This window comes from Podarcis melisellensis, assembly GCF_964234715.1.
Source record: "Podarcis melisellensis genome assembly, chromosome: 6".
In the NCBI taxonomy this organism is placed as follows: Eukaryota; Metazoa; Chordata; class Lepidosauria; order Squamata; family Lacertidae; genus Podarcis; species Podarcis melisellensis.
In genome coordinates this window covers 96,164,933-96,177,842 of record NC_138538.1, presented here as the reverse complement: position 1 = coordinate 96,177,842, position 12,910 = coordinate 96,164,933, and the positions used below count along the sequence as shown (strand labels likewise).

Sequence of the window (12,910 nt, the reverse complement as noted above, 5' to 3'; positions counted from 1 at the left end):
AGGATTCTTTGCTGTCGCTTGAGGCTCAGGTGCCTTAGTGGCGTGGAGTGGAGTGGGTCATGTCAAGCCGATGTTACCTGTGTTTTCTTTGTAGCATAGGAGTCCCATAGCTATTAATTTTTAATATTGCTAGATCTTCTTCATTGTACTTGTATAATTAAGAGAAGCAGTGCATTGCATTGCAACCTAATTGAATTGCATGTGATGGAGGACATCTGTTATGGTTCTCTCTGTCTCTTAAAGTCGGTGTGGCATGCAAGCTCATGTTTAAGTATTCAACAGTCAGGATTATGACTGGCTTAACTGAACTAATATTGGGGTGACTCCAGGGGTTCAGCCTGGCTCTGCCCTGTCTGGATATCACACCTTGCACAAGCCAGGCTCAAGCTCAGCTCGTTGCTGCTAGCTCAGGTAGCTCACTTTTATGTGAAAAGTGGACATTTTGTGTCTTGCACGTCCTCCTCTCCCTTTGCTCAAAGTCATCCTTGTCTGTTCGCTTTTGCCTTCCCCCTCTCTGACTCAACTTATTTCGTCATATAGACCAATTTCCACAAGTTATCTGGATTGTTAATATTCCCATAATTATTGACAATGTTGTTCCAAACACAGATTTCCAACAGGTCAATAAAGTATGATATAATATATTTTTGTTACCAGTTTTCTATCGTTTCTGGGGTAGAAAAATACTCTGCAAGTACTCTTAGATATGTTTTACATTGTGGTGTTTGATTTGCAACATTTTGTGTTCCAATATGTTGTGACCTGCCTTGGAAGAGGTAACCCTGAAAGGCAGCCTATACATAATAAAATGAAAAAAGCAATACCAGATTCATTGTGACTAATAATCTATCTCTGTGTATGGACTCAGCAAAATTAACTTCATACAGTATTCTTGATTCTAAATCCATGAAAGCACACAATACAAATTCATACACTGCTAGCTGTAACTTGGCCACTTTCCTCCTGAGTAGTTGAAACAGACATACACCGTCTGAGGCTTTAAATCCAGTGTGGCCCCATTTTGATTGGTTCTCTTGCTACCAGTCAGCAGTTTCATGCTGGTTACCAGCAGCTTGGATAACACATTTACTTCGGATTTATTCTTTTAATATTCCCAGCTTTGCTACCGACTTCAGAGGAGTGGCAGTTCTCTTCTGTGCCCTTTGGTTTCTTGCTCAGTCCTCCAAGGCACTTTGATATTACTGTTGCCAGATTAATAGCAGTATGTCAGCTTCTGACAGTTTCCAATATTATTTCTACTAATTTATCACTGAGCCTTAAAACTTGCTGTGTATCACATCAAAAATGCGGCAACAGAAACATACAATAAACTTCAAAGAAACTATTTTTCAACCACATGTCTGTCTAGCCAGTGCTTCCCTACAAGGCCGTTTTACCCATAGGTGCTAGGGGTGCGGGGTGCTGGGCTCTCAGGGGCGCCAGGCCGAGAGTCCGGGGAAGAGCCCGCCCGTCGGTTGGAGTGCTGTGGCGGGCTCTTCTACTGCAGGCAGCTCTGCACCGCGAGTTTGGGGGCGACCGAGCCAGCAAGATGCTGAGGTGGCCGGCTGGATGGCTCTAGCCTCCTGTGCGCCCGGGACTGGGCAACCTGGGGGGGGGGGGCGGGCACCGGGTGGATCTTTGCACCCCGGTGCCGGGTATGCTTAAGACAGCCCTGCTTCCCTATGAAGGGCTTTGGAAATGCTTATTTGTACCAACTTATTGTACCAACAAGGTGTCATATGAAAGCCCATGGCAAGTATTGGCTGGGATTGTGCTTAAAATTCTGACTCCTCCTCACTATTATGCTACGTTAGATTTGGTTCTAAAGAAGAGAGTCATTTCAGTTGAGGCTTTTGGAGGGTGCAAGGAGTTTCAGTGTGTGTTTGTGTGGGACTTGAAGAATCCTAGTGCATAAATTCATATATAGCTTTTTGGATCTCAGGTATGAAGTTTAATTAAACAGATGTAGCTAAATAACTTTTAATTCCAGTTCTGAGGTGCTCTGTGTTCCAGGCATGTCCAAAGTCCGTTTCGGGGGCCTAATCTGGCCCACTAGTTGGTTTAATCTGGCCCCTGTGGGAGTTTACTTTCTGGGGTTAAATCCTTAAAAAACTTCAATCCTAGAAAAGGTCAACAACTTTGGTTGGCTCTTTGGTCTGCCCTCACGGCCCTTCACTTCATCAAATCAGGCCCTCTTTGAAAAAAGTTTGGACACCACTGGCATACGGGAACCTTTCACAGAGCTGTACTGACTTGTATCATAGCAAACAAGGCAGTTAAAACTGGAGAGCCTGTGACCCCTCTTTCTCTACCAGTGATATTACAAGATATCACATGCTGCCAGGTGGTGTTTGCAGCCTGTGGGCTCTAAACATGCTAATATTATTACAGTATGCTAGCTCAAGTGAAGCTTAGTATGAAAACTGGCTTCATACTTAACGAGTGCCTTTGGCAGTTGAACTGGTGAGAAATAAAGTTACAAATTTAAAGTAAAACCACCAAATCAGAATGGCAGAAAGAATACCACCCAGTCTCTCCCATCCCCTGGCTGAAGGGCTGGGGTGTGTGTTAGTATGATGTGCAGGCTTCACCGTCTGGCAGAGGAAGGTGGGGGGCGCGTGCACAGCTCCGGGTGTCATCCCTAAGCGGGGGTGACATTCGGTGCTCTGCCCGCCCACGACTCGGACTCCCACGCCTACCACGAGCTGTCGGGGCAAGGGGCGGAGGAAACTGCTGCGCCGCTTTGCTGCTTCCTTCCTCTCCCCTTCCCGCTCGCCTGCCTCCTTCCTGTCCTCTCCCCTGCCTGCCTGCCTCCTCCAGCCGGGAGCACGTGCAGCAGCTCCCCCCTTCCCCTGACAGCTACTCCTGACTGGAGGAGACAGGCAGGCAGGGGAGAGGATGGGAAGGAGGCAGGCAAGCGGGAAGGGGAGAGGAAGGAAGCGGGATCAGTGGGTGCGTGTGCAGCTACCCCGCGCCTGGGAGGGCACCCTCCGTGCCCCTGGGGAGCGTGTGCCTGTGCCCCTCAGGAATGCGCCTGCCTGGACAGCGCGGGCATATGTTCCACCACTGGATTCACCCCCACCCAATCAGCGGAACGGAGTGGAGGCCCTAGCTTTGCCCTAGCACATGGAGACCCATTGCTGGTAGTAGCCAAAAAGGTAAAGGGCGCACTCTTACCTTAATGTCTCTGCCATCTGCATTTGTGGCTTCTCATAATCTGTGTTTGGAAGAATTCTACTACATGTGTCTTTAATATTTTATTTATTTAATAAAGTATTCATATATTAAAGGTAAAGGGACCCCTGACTGTTAAGTCCAGTCGCAGATGACTCTGGGGTTGCGGCGCTCATCTCGCTTTACTGGCCGAGGGAGCCAGCATTTGTCCACATACAGCTTCTGGGTCATGTGGCCAGCATGACTAAGCCGCTTCTGGTGAACCAGAGCAGTGCACGGAAACACCGTTTACCTTTCCGCCGGAGCGGTACCTATTTATCTACTTGCACTTTGACGTGCTTTCGAACTGCTAGGTTGGCAGGAGCAGGGACCGAGCAACGGGAGCTCACCCCATCGCAGGTATTTGAACCGCCGACCTTCTGATCGGCAAGCCCTAGGCTCTGTGGTTTAACCCACAGCGCCCCCGCATCCCTGGTAGTAGCCAATAGAAAGCCCCAAAACTGAGGGTGTTGTGGGGTGCTGGCAGCTTTAGTTCTACTTTAGCCCAAGCCCTGCAGAACCCAGTCATTAGCTTGTGCTGACCTGGAGCTGGCGGGGAGAGAGAGAATATAAAAAACCCTGCTCTCTCTCTCTTTTTCTGAGCATTGACTTATTCTGACTTTCTGGCGATAGCAGTTGTTTTGGATTGGGATTGACTTAGTGGTCCAGAGAACTAACTGGCAGAAAACGGGAGACTGGCTGAGTTCCAATGGAAGGATATGGGTGGGGGGATGTACAGGGAAGAGGCTTCCAGATTTTGGGGAAACTTAAAATAATTATTCTTGAAATGTCACTTGACCAACCTCCACTCAGATGCAGCTATGCTTGGTATGCAAGAAGCGTTCTGGAACAAGACAACTCAAAATATTGTAATTGTTTATATCTAAGTATATATACCTCGTGTTTACATAATTGCCTAGTAGAGAAGTTTGCAGTTGATGGTCACTTTTAGTGTACAGTGGTCCCTCGGTTTAAGAACAGCCCTGTTTACAAACTATTTGGTATATGAACTCTGCAAAACTGGAAGTAGTGTTCCGGTTAGCAAACTTTACCTCGATTTAAGAAAGGAAGCCGAACAGTGGAAGGGCACCGGCGGTGAGAGACCTCATTAGGGAAAGCGCACCTCGGTTTAAGAACGGACTTCCAGAACGGATTAAATTCATAAACCGAGGTACCACTGTATATGGTCATAGTTCCATGCTGAATATAGTTACATGGAAATATCAAATTGAAGAATTGTGTGTATCTTCTATTTTTGTACGTACCTGCAGTCCATCGGTGGAAAAGAAGAATAAAAACAGCATGCTAATTAAGTATATTTTGAAAATCTGAAATTTTCCATTGTGGCCCTGTTCTGTCTGCGGATCACTCTCTGATCTATTAGCTGCCTTGGAGCAGCTCCACACCGGATAGTGGCAGCTGTGATTATCTCTTTCTATTATTTGTCCTGCACCCCTCATCACTCCCATCCTCCTGACAAAAACATCTACTCTAATCTTATGATTTCAGGGAATCTAATGATACAGTTAGTGAACTGTTGCCTTAATTATAATGTTTGAATTTGAATTCGGAAGTGCTATTAGAAATAAAAGTAAAATTCCATAGACTTGATTTTGTTTGTAATTAGCTCAACTGTTTTAATATGGAATTGTAGTGGTAATGCATTTTTAATCTGAGTTGCTGTATAACATGACTAAATTAAGAGTTTTAGCATTAGTTGTAGTTGTTTTCCTATGTGTGGTTATGTAAACAAATGTAGATGAATCATTTTTACAGTGAACCTTTATTTATATGCCTCTGTATTATGATTGTGATAGTAATTTGAATTATAAAGGGATTAAAGGAAGAGCTTCCAAGTTTTACTAATTGCAGTAAAACACATTGTAATTTCAAATGATAAACAATCATTTGACTTACAGAGGGTTGGGTTTTTTTTAAAAAACACCCCACACCAAACCCTTATTTATGTGTTTAATAATTAATAGCTCTTTCTTCCCAGTGGGGATTAGATTACTGCTGACTCGGGTTAGCTGCTGCTCATTTTTAGTGCACTAAAGGTATCTTTGGAGTTGGAGCATGTAAGTTATTCCTATGGATATTTTCATTGCTTGTTTGATGGAAGAATGTAGCTCTGCAGAAGCATGCTTTCCCTAAAATCCTCAATATGTTAATTGAGATTGGTCACTTTCAATTGTCTTCGTTTGTCATTCTTATTCATGGCTTGCTGTAGAAGGCTATAAGCCAGCATTGTCCCTGGCAACTGTTACCTAGTGACAGTTTCAGCTGCAGTAGCCATTGGTTGTTCTTTTGATTGGGGCTGAAGGACCGAGTCACCTTTCTGATGGCGAGTTTTTCTGCATCAGCTAAGGATGCGGAGGAGGGGCAGGCTTAGGTGCAAGCTGTAAAATCACAAGAGAGCATGTGAGAAATAGCAATAGCATTCTCAAAACTGATCACAGTAAATAGGATTTCTGTGTCTACACCGCAGCTCCTGACAAAGCAAATATATATGCAAGGCACCGCTTCACTGCTTTGACCAGAGATTTTAATTATAACAGTATTTTAATTTTGAGATAGATTGAACTGCTTACAGATGAGCAATGGGCAACGTTCTGTGGATGCTATAAAAGCATAAGCACCTTCAGCACAGCATGGTGGTGATGGACATGAGACATGAAACTTAGAAAAGGATGCTTTCTATTCATCCCACTGCTGCAGCAGGACGAGAGAAAAATCTTTTCTTTCTCATGTAAGGAATTCTTTTTCCAGAAGGCACAGCAAGGACCATTAAGCAGTGCCAATGCGATTCCAGCACTTCAAAAAGAGAAAAGAGAGTCTGCTGTTAACATAAAATTGAAATGACCTTGGATTTTCTTTTTAATTAAAATATGTGAGCTGAGTAATTTCTCCTGTATCTTTAAATGATTAACAATGCATTTGATCTGGGTGTGGATGGTGGGTGGGTTAAAAAGCAAGACTGCTGCATGCGCTGAATGAAAGATCCATACAGTAGTCAAATACCTGCTTATTAGTGAGCATCGAAGGAGCCTTCTTACCCCATTGGATGTGTCAGAGTGGCAGATGTAATGGATGTGGTAATATTTGCTTCTGAGATAAAGAATTTTTGAAGCAGATGGTTATCGTTTTAATTGTCTAATGAAATGCGTATGTAGCAACTGAGGAAATGAAGCCTGAAGACTAATGGAGTAATAGAATGCAACGACAGCTTTTCTTGTTAAATCATCGTTTCATTAGCTTCTTAGAAGAATTTAGATGAGAGTTAATTATCTCATTGTGTTGGGACATACGAAAGAATGTGGACATCACTATAGAGGTGAGAAATGACATGGATAGAGCTATGAACTTCACTGTAGCAGCTGTGGCTTTATTTCTAAAGATTTTTTTTATCTTTTGTTGCTCTTGAAATTAAATGCAAGACAAGTTTGTATTCCGTGAGAATCTTGGATTACCCTATTGACGTCTGATATTGTAACGGACAGCATATCTTTCTAACTGGCTTGACTGAAGATCCAACATCATGTCTATTTGTTTCTTTCCTTTATTATACGTGGTCTTGTCAACTAAATGGAGAGGATATTGTTCATCGAAGGGACGAACCTGTTCTCCATGTAGTGATTGCTGCCCCAACATATTTCTTTACTCATTACCAAAGACTAATGATATTTGTTTGCATTAAGATGCCCCAAATCTTGACCTTAGTAATGCAGAATGAAGATGATACAAATGACATTATGCCTTGAAGAAAGCCGAAGGATACAATATATTAGAATGAGCATCTTATTAGACTTCTTATCTACTTTGCTTCTAGTTTTTAGCTCCTAACAATTTTTGTTTTAGAAAACATTACATTGTGAATTTCTACCCAGTACTCCCTCCTTCACGTTTCCCCCCAGGAAAATGCACTTGCAGAGATTTTTATCATGACATTATATTTTACTCTCCTTTTTGGTGTTTCTCTCCTACAAAAGTACAGCTTAAACAAAGTGCTTTGTTTAGAAGTGCCTTGTCTTTTGCTAAGGAAGGAATGAGCACAGGCAGAAGCTGAGCAGTGGCCTTTTTGCCTCTTTTCTGGATTGCAATATGAACAGTTTTAGAAGCAATTCTAAAATCTACCCAGAGAAATGGATATGTAAACAAAATTAGCTGGTGACTCACAAATCACCTAGTTCTGAGTTTTGAACACATTGTTACGTAATGCAGATCATGAACCAGTCCACTTGGATTGAGTGGAAGACTCTGAATATGAGCGGTAGCATTGTGAATGTATCTGAGCATTACTCCTGTCCAATTGGTTTTGGACACTACAATGTTGTTGATATCTGCATCCTTGAGACTCTAATTATTGTCTTACTAACATTTTTAATTATAACTGGTAACTTAACAGTAATTTTTGTCTTTCACTGTGCTCCACTGTTACATCATTATACCACCAGCTATTTTATTCAGACTATGGCATATGCTGATCTTTTTGTTGGGCTGAGCTGCTTGATTCCTACCTTGTCATTGCTGCACTATTCTACAGGTGTCCACGAGTCTTTGACTTGCCAGGTTTTTGGATATATCATCTCTGTACTGAAAAGTGTTTCTATGGCCTGTCTTGCTTTTATTAGTGTGGATCGCTATCTTGCTATCACAAAACCACTTACCTACAACCAATTGGTTACACCTTGCCGGTTGAGAATCTGCATCGTTTTGATCTGGTTGTATTCCTGCCTTATTTTTTTGCCTTCTTTTTTTGGCTGGGGAAAGCCAGGTTATCATGGAGACATTTTTGAATGGTGTTCAACCTCTTGGCTTACCAATGCCTATTTTACTGGCTTTATTGTGTGCTTGCTATATGCTCCAGCAGCCTTCATCATCTGTTTCACATACTTCCACATATTCAAAATCTGCCGGCAGCACACCAAAGAGATAAATGACAGGAGAGCTCGTTTTCCGAGCCATGAAGTGGACACTGCTGCAGAAAGTGGGCATGGCCCTGACCGGCGCTATGCTATGGTTTTATTTCGTATAACCAGTGTGTTTTATGTGCTCTGGCTCCCCTACATCATCTACTTTATGCTGGAGAGTTCTAGGGTGCTGGAAAACCCAGCACTGTCCTTCTTAACAACATGGCTCGCTATAAGCAATAGTTTTTGTAACTGTGTTATATATAGCCTCTCAAACAGTGTTTTCAGATTGGGACTTTGGAGATTGTCAGAGACCGTGTGTTCATCTTGTATACATAAAAAAGACAGCATTGTTCAAGACCCAGTTCCTAGAAAACGGGCTAATTCCTGCTCCATCTGAGGAGAACTAAAACAGACAAATACAATGTGATATTTGGGCTAGGTAGTATTCTATCCTTTGGAATATTGCTGCAATAAACAGTCAATAAATATTTATTCACTGCAAAATGAATTATGGATTGAATGGTGATTTGTAAGAAAAACATGTAGCTGGAACGGTCAGAGGTGGATTCTTGGTGAAATTGTGGTACAAGAGGGAATCACTGGTAAATGTAGGGCAAAGCTTCCAGTAGTGTGAACTAATCTGTTCAGAACTAAAGAATAATTCATCAAGAGTAATAGTGAAATTGTCACATATTATATATGTGGATGAATTTGTAGTATTATGTTGTATTAAGATAAATCTTGTTTGATGCAGTAAGTGATGGATTATCAATTACATCCTTAGGAAATATATGTTTTAATATGAGGCAGCTTCAATCTTGTAGTTTTGTCTCTTGTACAAAAACATTTTTAAACTACTGTAATTTTAAAATTAAATATATTTCTTTGCAGGGAAATAATGTAAAGTATATTTTAATGTTCTAGTGTAACACATATAAATGACTTAATACTTTTCTGTTCTTTTGGAGCCTTTTGTTCCCATTGCTCAGGCATATTATTTATTCTGGGGTCAGAAGTCCATATAGTTGTCTCCTTGCCCACTTATATCTACTGTTCTCAAGCTGTTTGAGGGGACTGGAGTAATTTTAGGCACAATGTATGTGAGGGGCAAGCTTTGAGAGAATATACCGTTGAGTGAAACAACAGTCAAATTATTGAAATTAACTTGTATTTTCTAGTGCCTACTAAATTAGCACAAATTTATGGCATCTTTTTGTGCTAATGCTTTTGCTTTGTAATTTATTGCATATGCAATAACATCAAATAGCAGTGTAACTTAGCTGCTCAATAACACTTTTTAAATGTAAATTTTAAAAAGCAGGTTCCACTTTAGTTATAAGTTGTGAATGTATCGCAGTTTGCATGAGCTCAGCATGTATATAACACTGTATATTTTTTAAAATGATCATTTTGTATTCTGTGCCTAATGGTTTTCCTAGCACATTGTTAAGTCATTGTTTTAAATTTGGGATAAATAAAAATTTGAGTTGACTTTACAGAAGTACTTCTTGCAGTGTTAAATGCGTATTAGGCAAATCTTGTTAGGGGTTTACAAATTAAGGGGTTTTGTGGGGGACTTGCATTGGTGCTTCCATAATCAATTTGTGAGGACTCATTAAGTATGTAGGGCATGATCCAGTTCACATTACAATCAGTGGGACTTAACTTGTGCTGGATAGTACTCACAGTTATCAGTAATTTATATAATACTGATTTTGGCTCAATCTGCCACATTCTGACTGTTGCTTTTAACATGTGTACCAGATATTAAAATAACATTTTAAATGTCTGCCCTATAATTTCTTATGTTACCAGAACACTAGTAATCAAATTCTCCCTAGAACCTTTTGCACCAAAGGTTATGTACTTTTGTGTTGAGTATACCTGGTGTATCCAATGGGGAAGGCGAAACACTTGACTTATTATCAAAGACAGTTTCTTAGGGCAAGATCCAGTGTTGTGCCAGTGGATGCAATGAGATTTACCCTTCCTCTCCTCCCCCAGCACCTCCCCAGTCTGCTCCTGAGGGTTCCCAAAAACTCCAGAGCAGACCTTAGGTATGTGCAGAGGGCTGCCAGGTTGTGGGAGGAGAGGAAGGGTAACTCCAATTTCCTTTAATAGAAGTCCCTTGCATGTGGGTTGTTGATACCTTTGGGTCTCACCCTCAGTAATTTTCAAATTCCAGAGTATTTGAGACAAGTTCCAGTACTGCTTCTGAAATAAAACTCTGGGACAAAATATAGTGCAAAGATTACCAAAAGATAGCGTTCACATTGTGTATCTAAGAGAAGGAAAAAATGGGTATACAAATGAGATCATTGTGATAAGGTCCCCCCCCCCCGCCCCAATATGCAGGAGTTAGAAATAGTATTTTCTACTCTTTCTGTTTGGTTTTGTTTAAAGAGGTTGGATGTTTTAAATATGTAGCCCTAAAATGTGTAGTTCATGCTTTAGTTATGGTTTACTGTTGTGAATTGTTTCAGAGCAGATTGGTTTTTAAGCTTGGTGGCAGGACCTATCTGGTTGTTGTTTTTTAAATGTACACTGTCTAAGAATCATAGGACATGGGTAGCAAGATAAGTGTGGTGGCTGTGGAGTTTCCTTGTTGTCTGACCCCTTCATATAATAGTAAACTCTCTGTGGATTCTTAGTTTGAAAACAGTTCTAAACTACTTAAAATTTAAAAATCTCTTAAAAGTATACAATACAACGTAAAAATAATAAAACAGTATCACAAAACAGAAACAATATAAAAGCCTCTGGAAGAGTATAATAAAATCAGGAATTCAGTAAAACAGGGTTCATTCTTGTGGGTCAGGGGAACCCTGGGCAAAAATATTTGTTTTTATAAGTTGTCTGAAGCAATTGATGGATGGTGGTTCACCTATTGCAGAGGAAAGGACAATGCATGGGCAATTGCAAAAGATGGCCATTTTCAACTCACTGCCTTGTGATATTCTATTGAGTGTAGTATCATTAGTAAAATTTCTCCAGATTATCTAAATGATCTTACAGGTTTGTACAAGCGCAGGTGATCTTTCAGGTAACCTAGTCCAGAATTGTTCAGAGCATTATACAATAGTAACAAGACTGAATACTACTCAATAGTTGGCAGAAGCCCGTGCAGTTCATTCAGCACAGGTTTATATGTGCATGTCCAGGTGCTCCACTCAAGAACATGGTCATTGTGTTCTGCACCAGGTACAGCATCCAAACTAGTCTCAAGGAAGGCCATACATAAGGTGTATTAAAAAAAGGTAAAGCTAAAGGACCCCTGACAGTTAAGTCCAGTCGCGAACGACTCCGGGGTTGCGGCACTCATCTTGCTTTACTGGCCAAGGGAGCCAGTGTTTGTCCGCAGACAGTTTTTCCGGGTCACGTGGCCAGCATGACTAAGCCGCTTCTGGTGAAACTAGAGCAGCGCATGGAAACGCCGTTTACCTTCCCACCGGAGTGGTACCTATTTATCTACTTGCACTTTGACGTGCTTTCGAACTGCTAGGTGGGCAGGAGCTGGGACTGAGCAATGGGAGCTCACCCCGTCGCAAGCCCAAGGCTCAGTGGTTCAGACCACAGCGCTAGCTGCATCCCATAGGGTGCATTGCCGTGGTCCAAATGTGAGATTATCAATGCATGAATTGCAGTTGCCAAGTTAGCTCTGTCCAGGAAAGGGTGCAGTTGGTGTACCAGTCTAAGTTGTTCGTTCTGGCCATGGAGGTCACCTGGGCCTCTGGTGATAAAAATGGACCTGGGAGCACTCACAGACTATGTACCAGTTCCTTCAGAGGGAATGCAACTCTCCAACTCCCAGGCATGGGAACTGCCTACCAGGATTCAGTCTCCGTTTATTCACCCTCAGCCAGCCCACCACTGCATCCAGGTTCTGATTCAAAACAGTCACAGCTTCTCCTGGTTCAGATGTAACAGAGAAGCACACAAAGAAAAACACACAAATGCAATAGGTTTTGCTTCATCCCTCTCTGTGTGTGGCTTTCTTTAAAGGCTGTGTTTGCTGCTTCTACGACTTTAAGGGAGGGGTAAGCAGTCATAATGTGGGAACTTTATGGATCATGTAAGAAGTTTTGTTTTATAAAATAAGCATGCACTGTGCAGGTGGAAAATAAAATGTCACGGGTGGGTGTGTATGTTGAAATCTAGCCCCTAGGCAGAGGAAGATGGTTGCTTTAAATTGCATGCAGTCTAGAAAAACAATTTGAAGTGGTTTTGTAATTCAGGGTTTAATTTGGCCACCTATGGAAAGTAAAAACTTTTTATGTTGATTCATACAACGACTTTGTAGTGTTCTCTGAACAAAGAGTTACTGGGTCTTAACAGCTATAAAGGGGGTGGTAACGTTTGTCAGTTACATCGTCAGACCCTTAATAGTGTGTCGTGTATTCTGGATTTTTTACTCCATTAATCTTTCATGCTAATATATCTATAGTGCACTGTGCTTGTGATGGTGAAGGCCCTTCACCATCACATGATCTGAACTGGATGGTATGAAACGTTCACAAATATTCTAAGTCTCAGAACAAGGCTATGGAAATGTGTGCAGAACAGTCTGGGAATAAAACTGCATACAGGCCCATTGGGTAAATAAGCCAGCAAGATATTTAATTTTTTATTTATATTTCAGAAAATATAAAATAGTTTTTATATGAACAGTTATGACCTGCTGTTTGTAAGGATTTTGTGACACCATTAGAACATTAGATGAATGTAACATTTCAGTAGAAAATCACTATAGAACATTATCTTGTTTCCTAAGATAAATTTTCCTC

The 12,910-nt window shown here is 41.5% G+C and overlaps 2 protein-coding genes across 4 annotated transcripts in view; both read left to right on the top strand.

The window, feature by feature from the left end:
* RABGAP1L (RAB GTPase activating protein 1 like) overlaps positions 1-12,910 on the top strand; it is a 157,660-nt gene that overhangs the window by 32,334 nt on the left and 112,416 nt on the right. The gene's annotated exons all lie outside the window — the stretch shown is intronic.
* Positions 5,199-9,269, top strand: GPR52 (G protein-coupled receptor 52). Its single transcript, XM_081914688.1, has one exon. It carries the CDS (start codon positions 7,429-7,431, stop codon positions 8,521-8,523), a length of 1,095 nt encoding a protein of 364 aa, XP_081770814.1. The 5' UTR covers positions 5,199-7,428; the 3' UTR covers positions 8,524-9,269.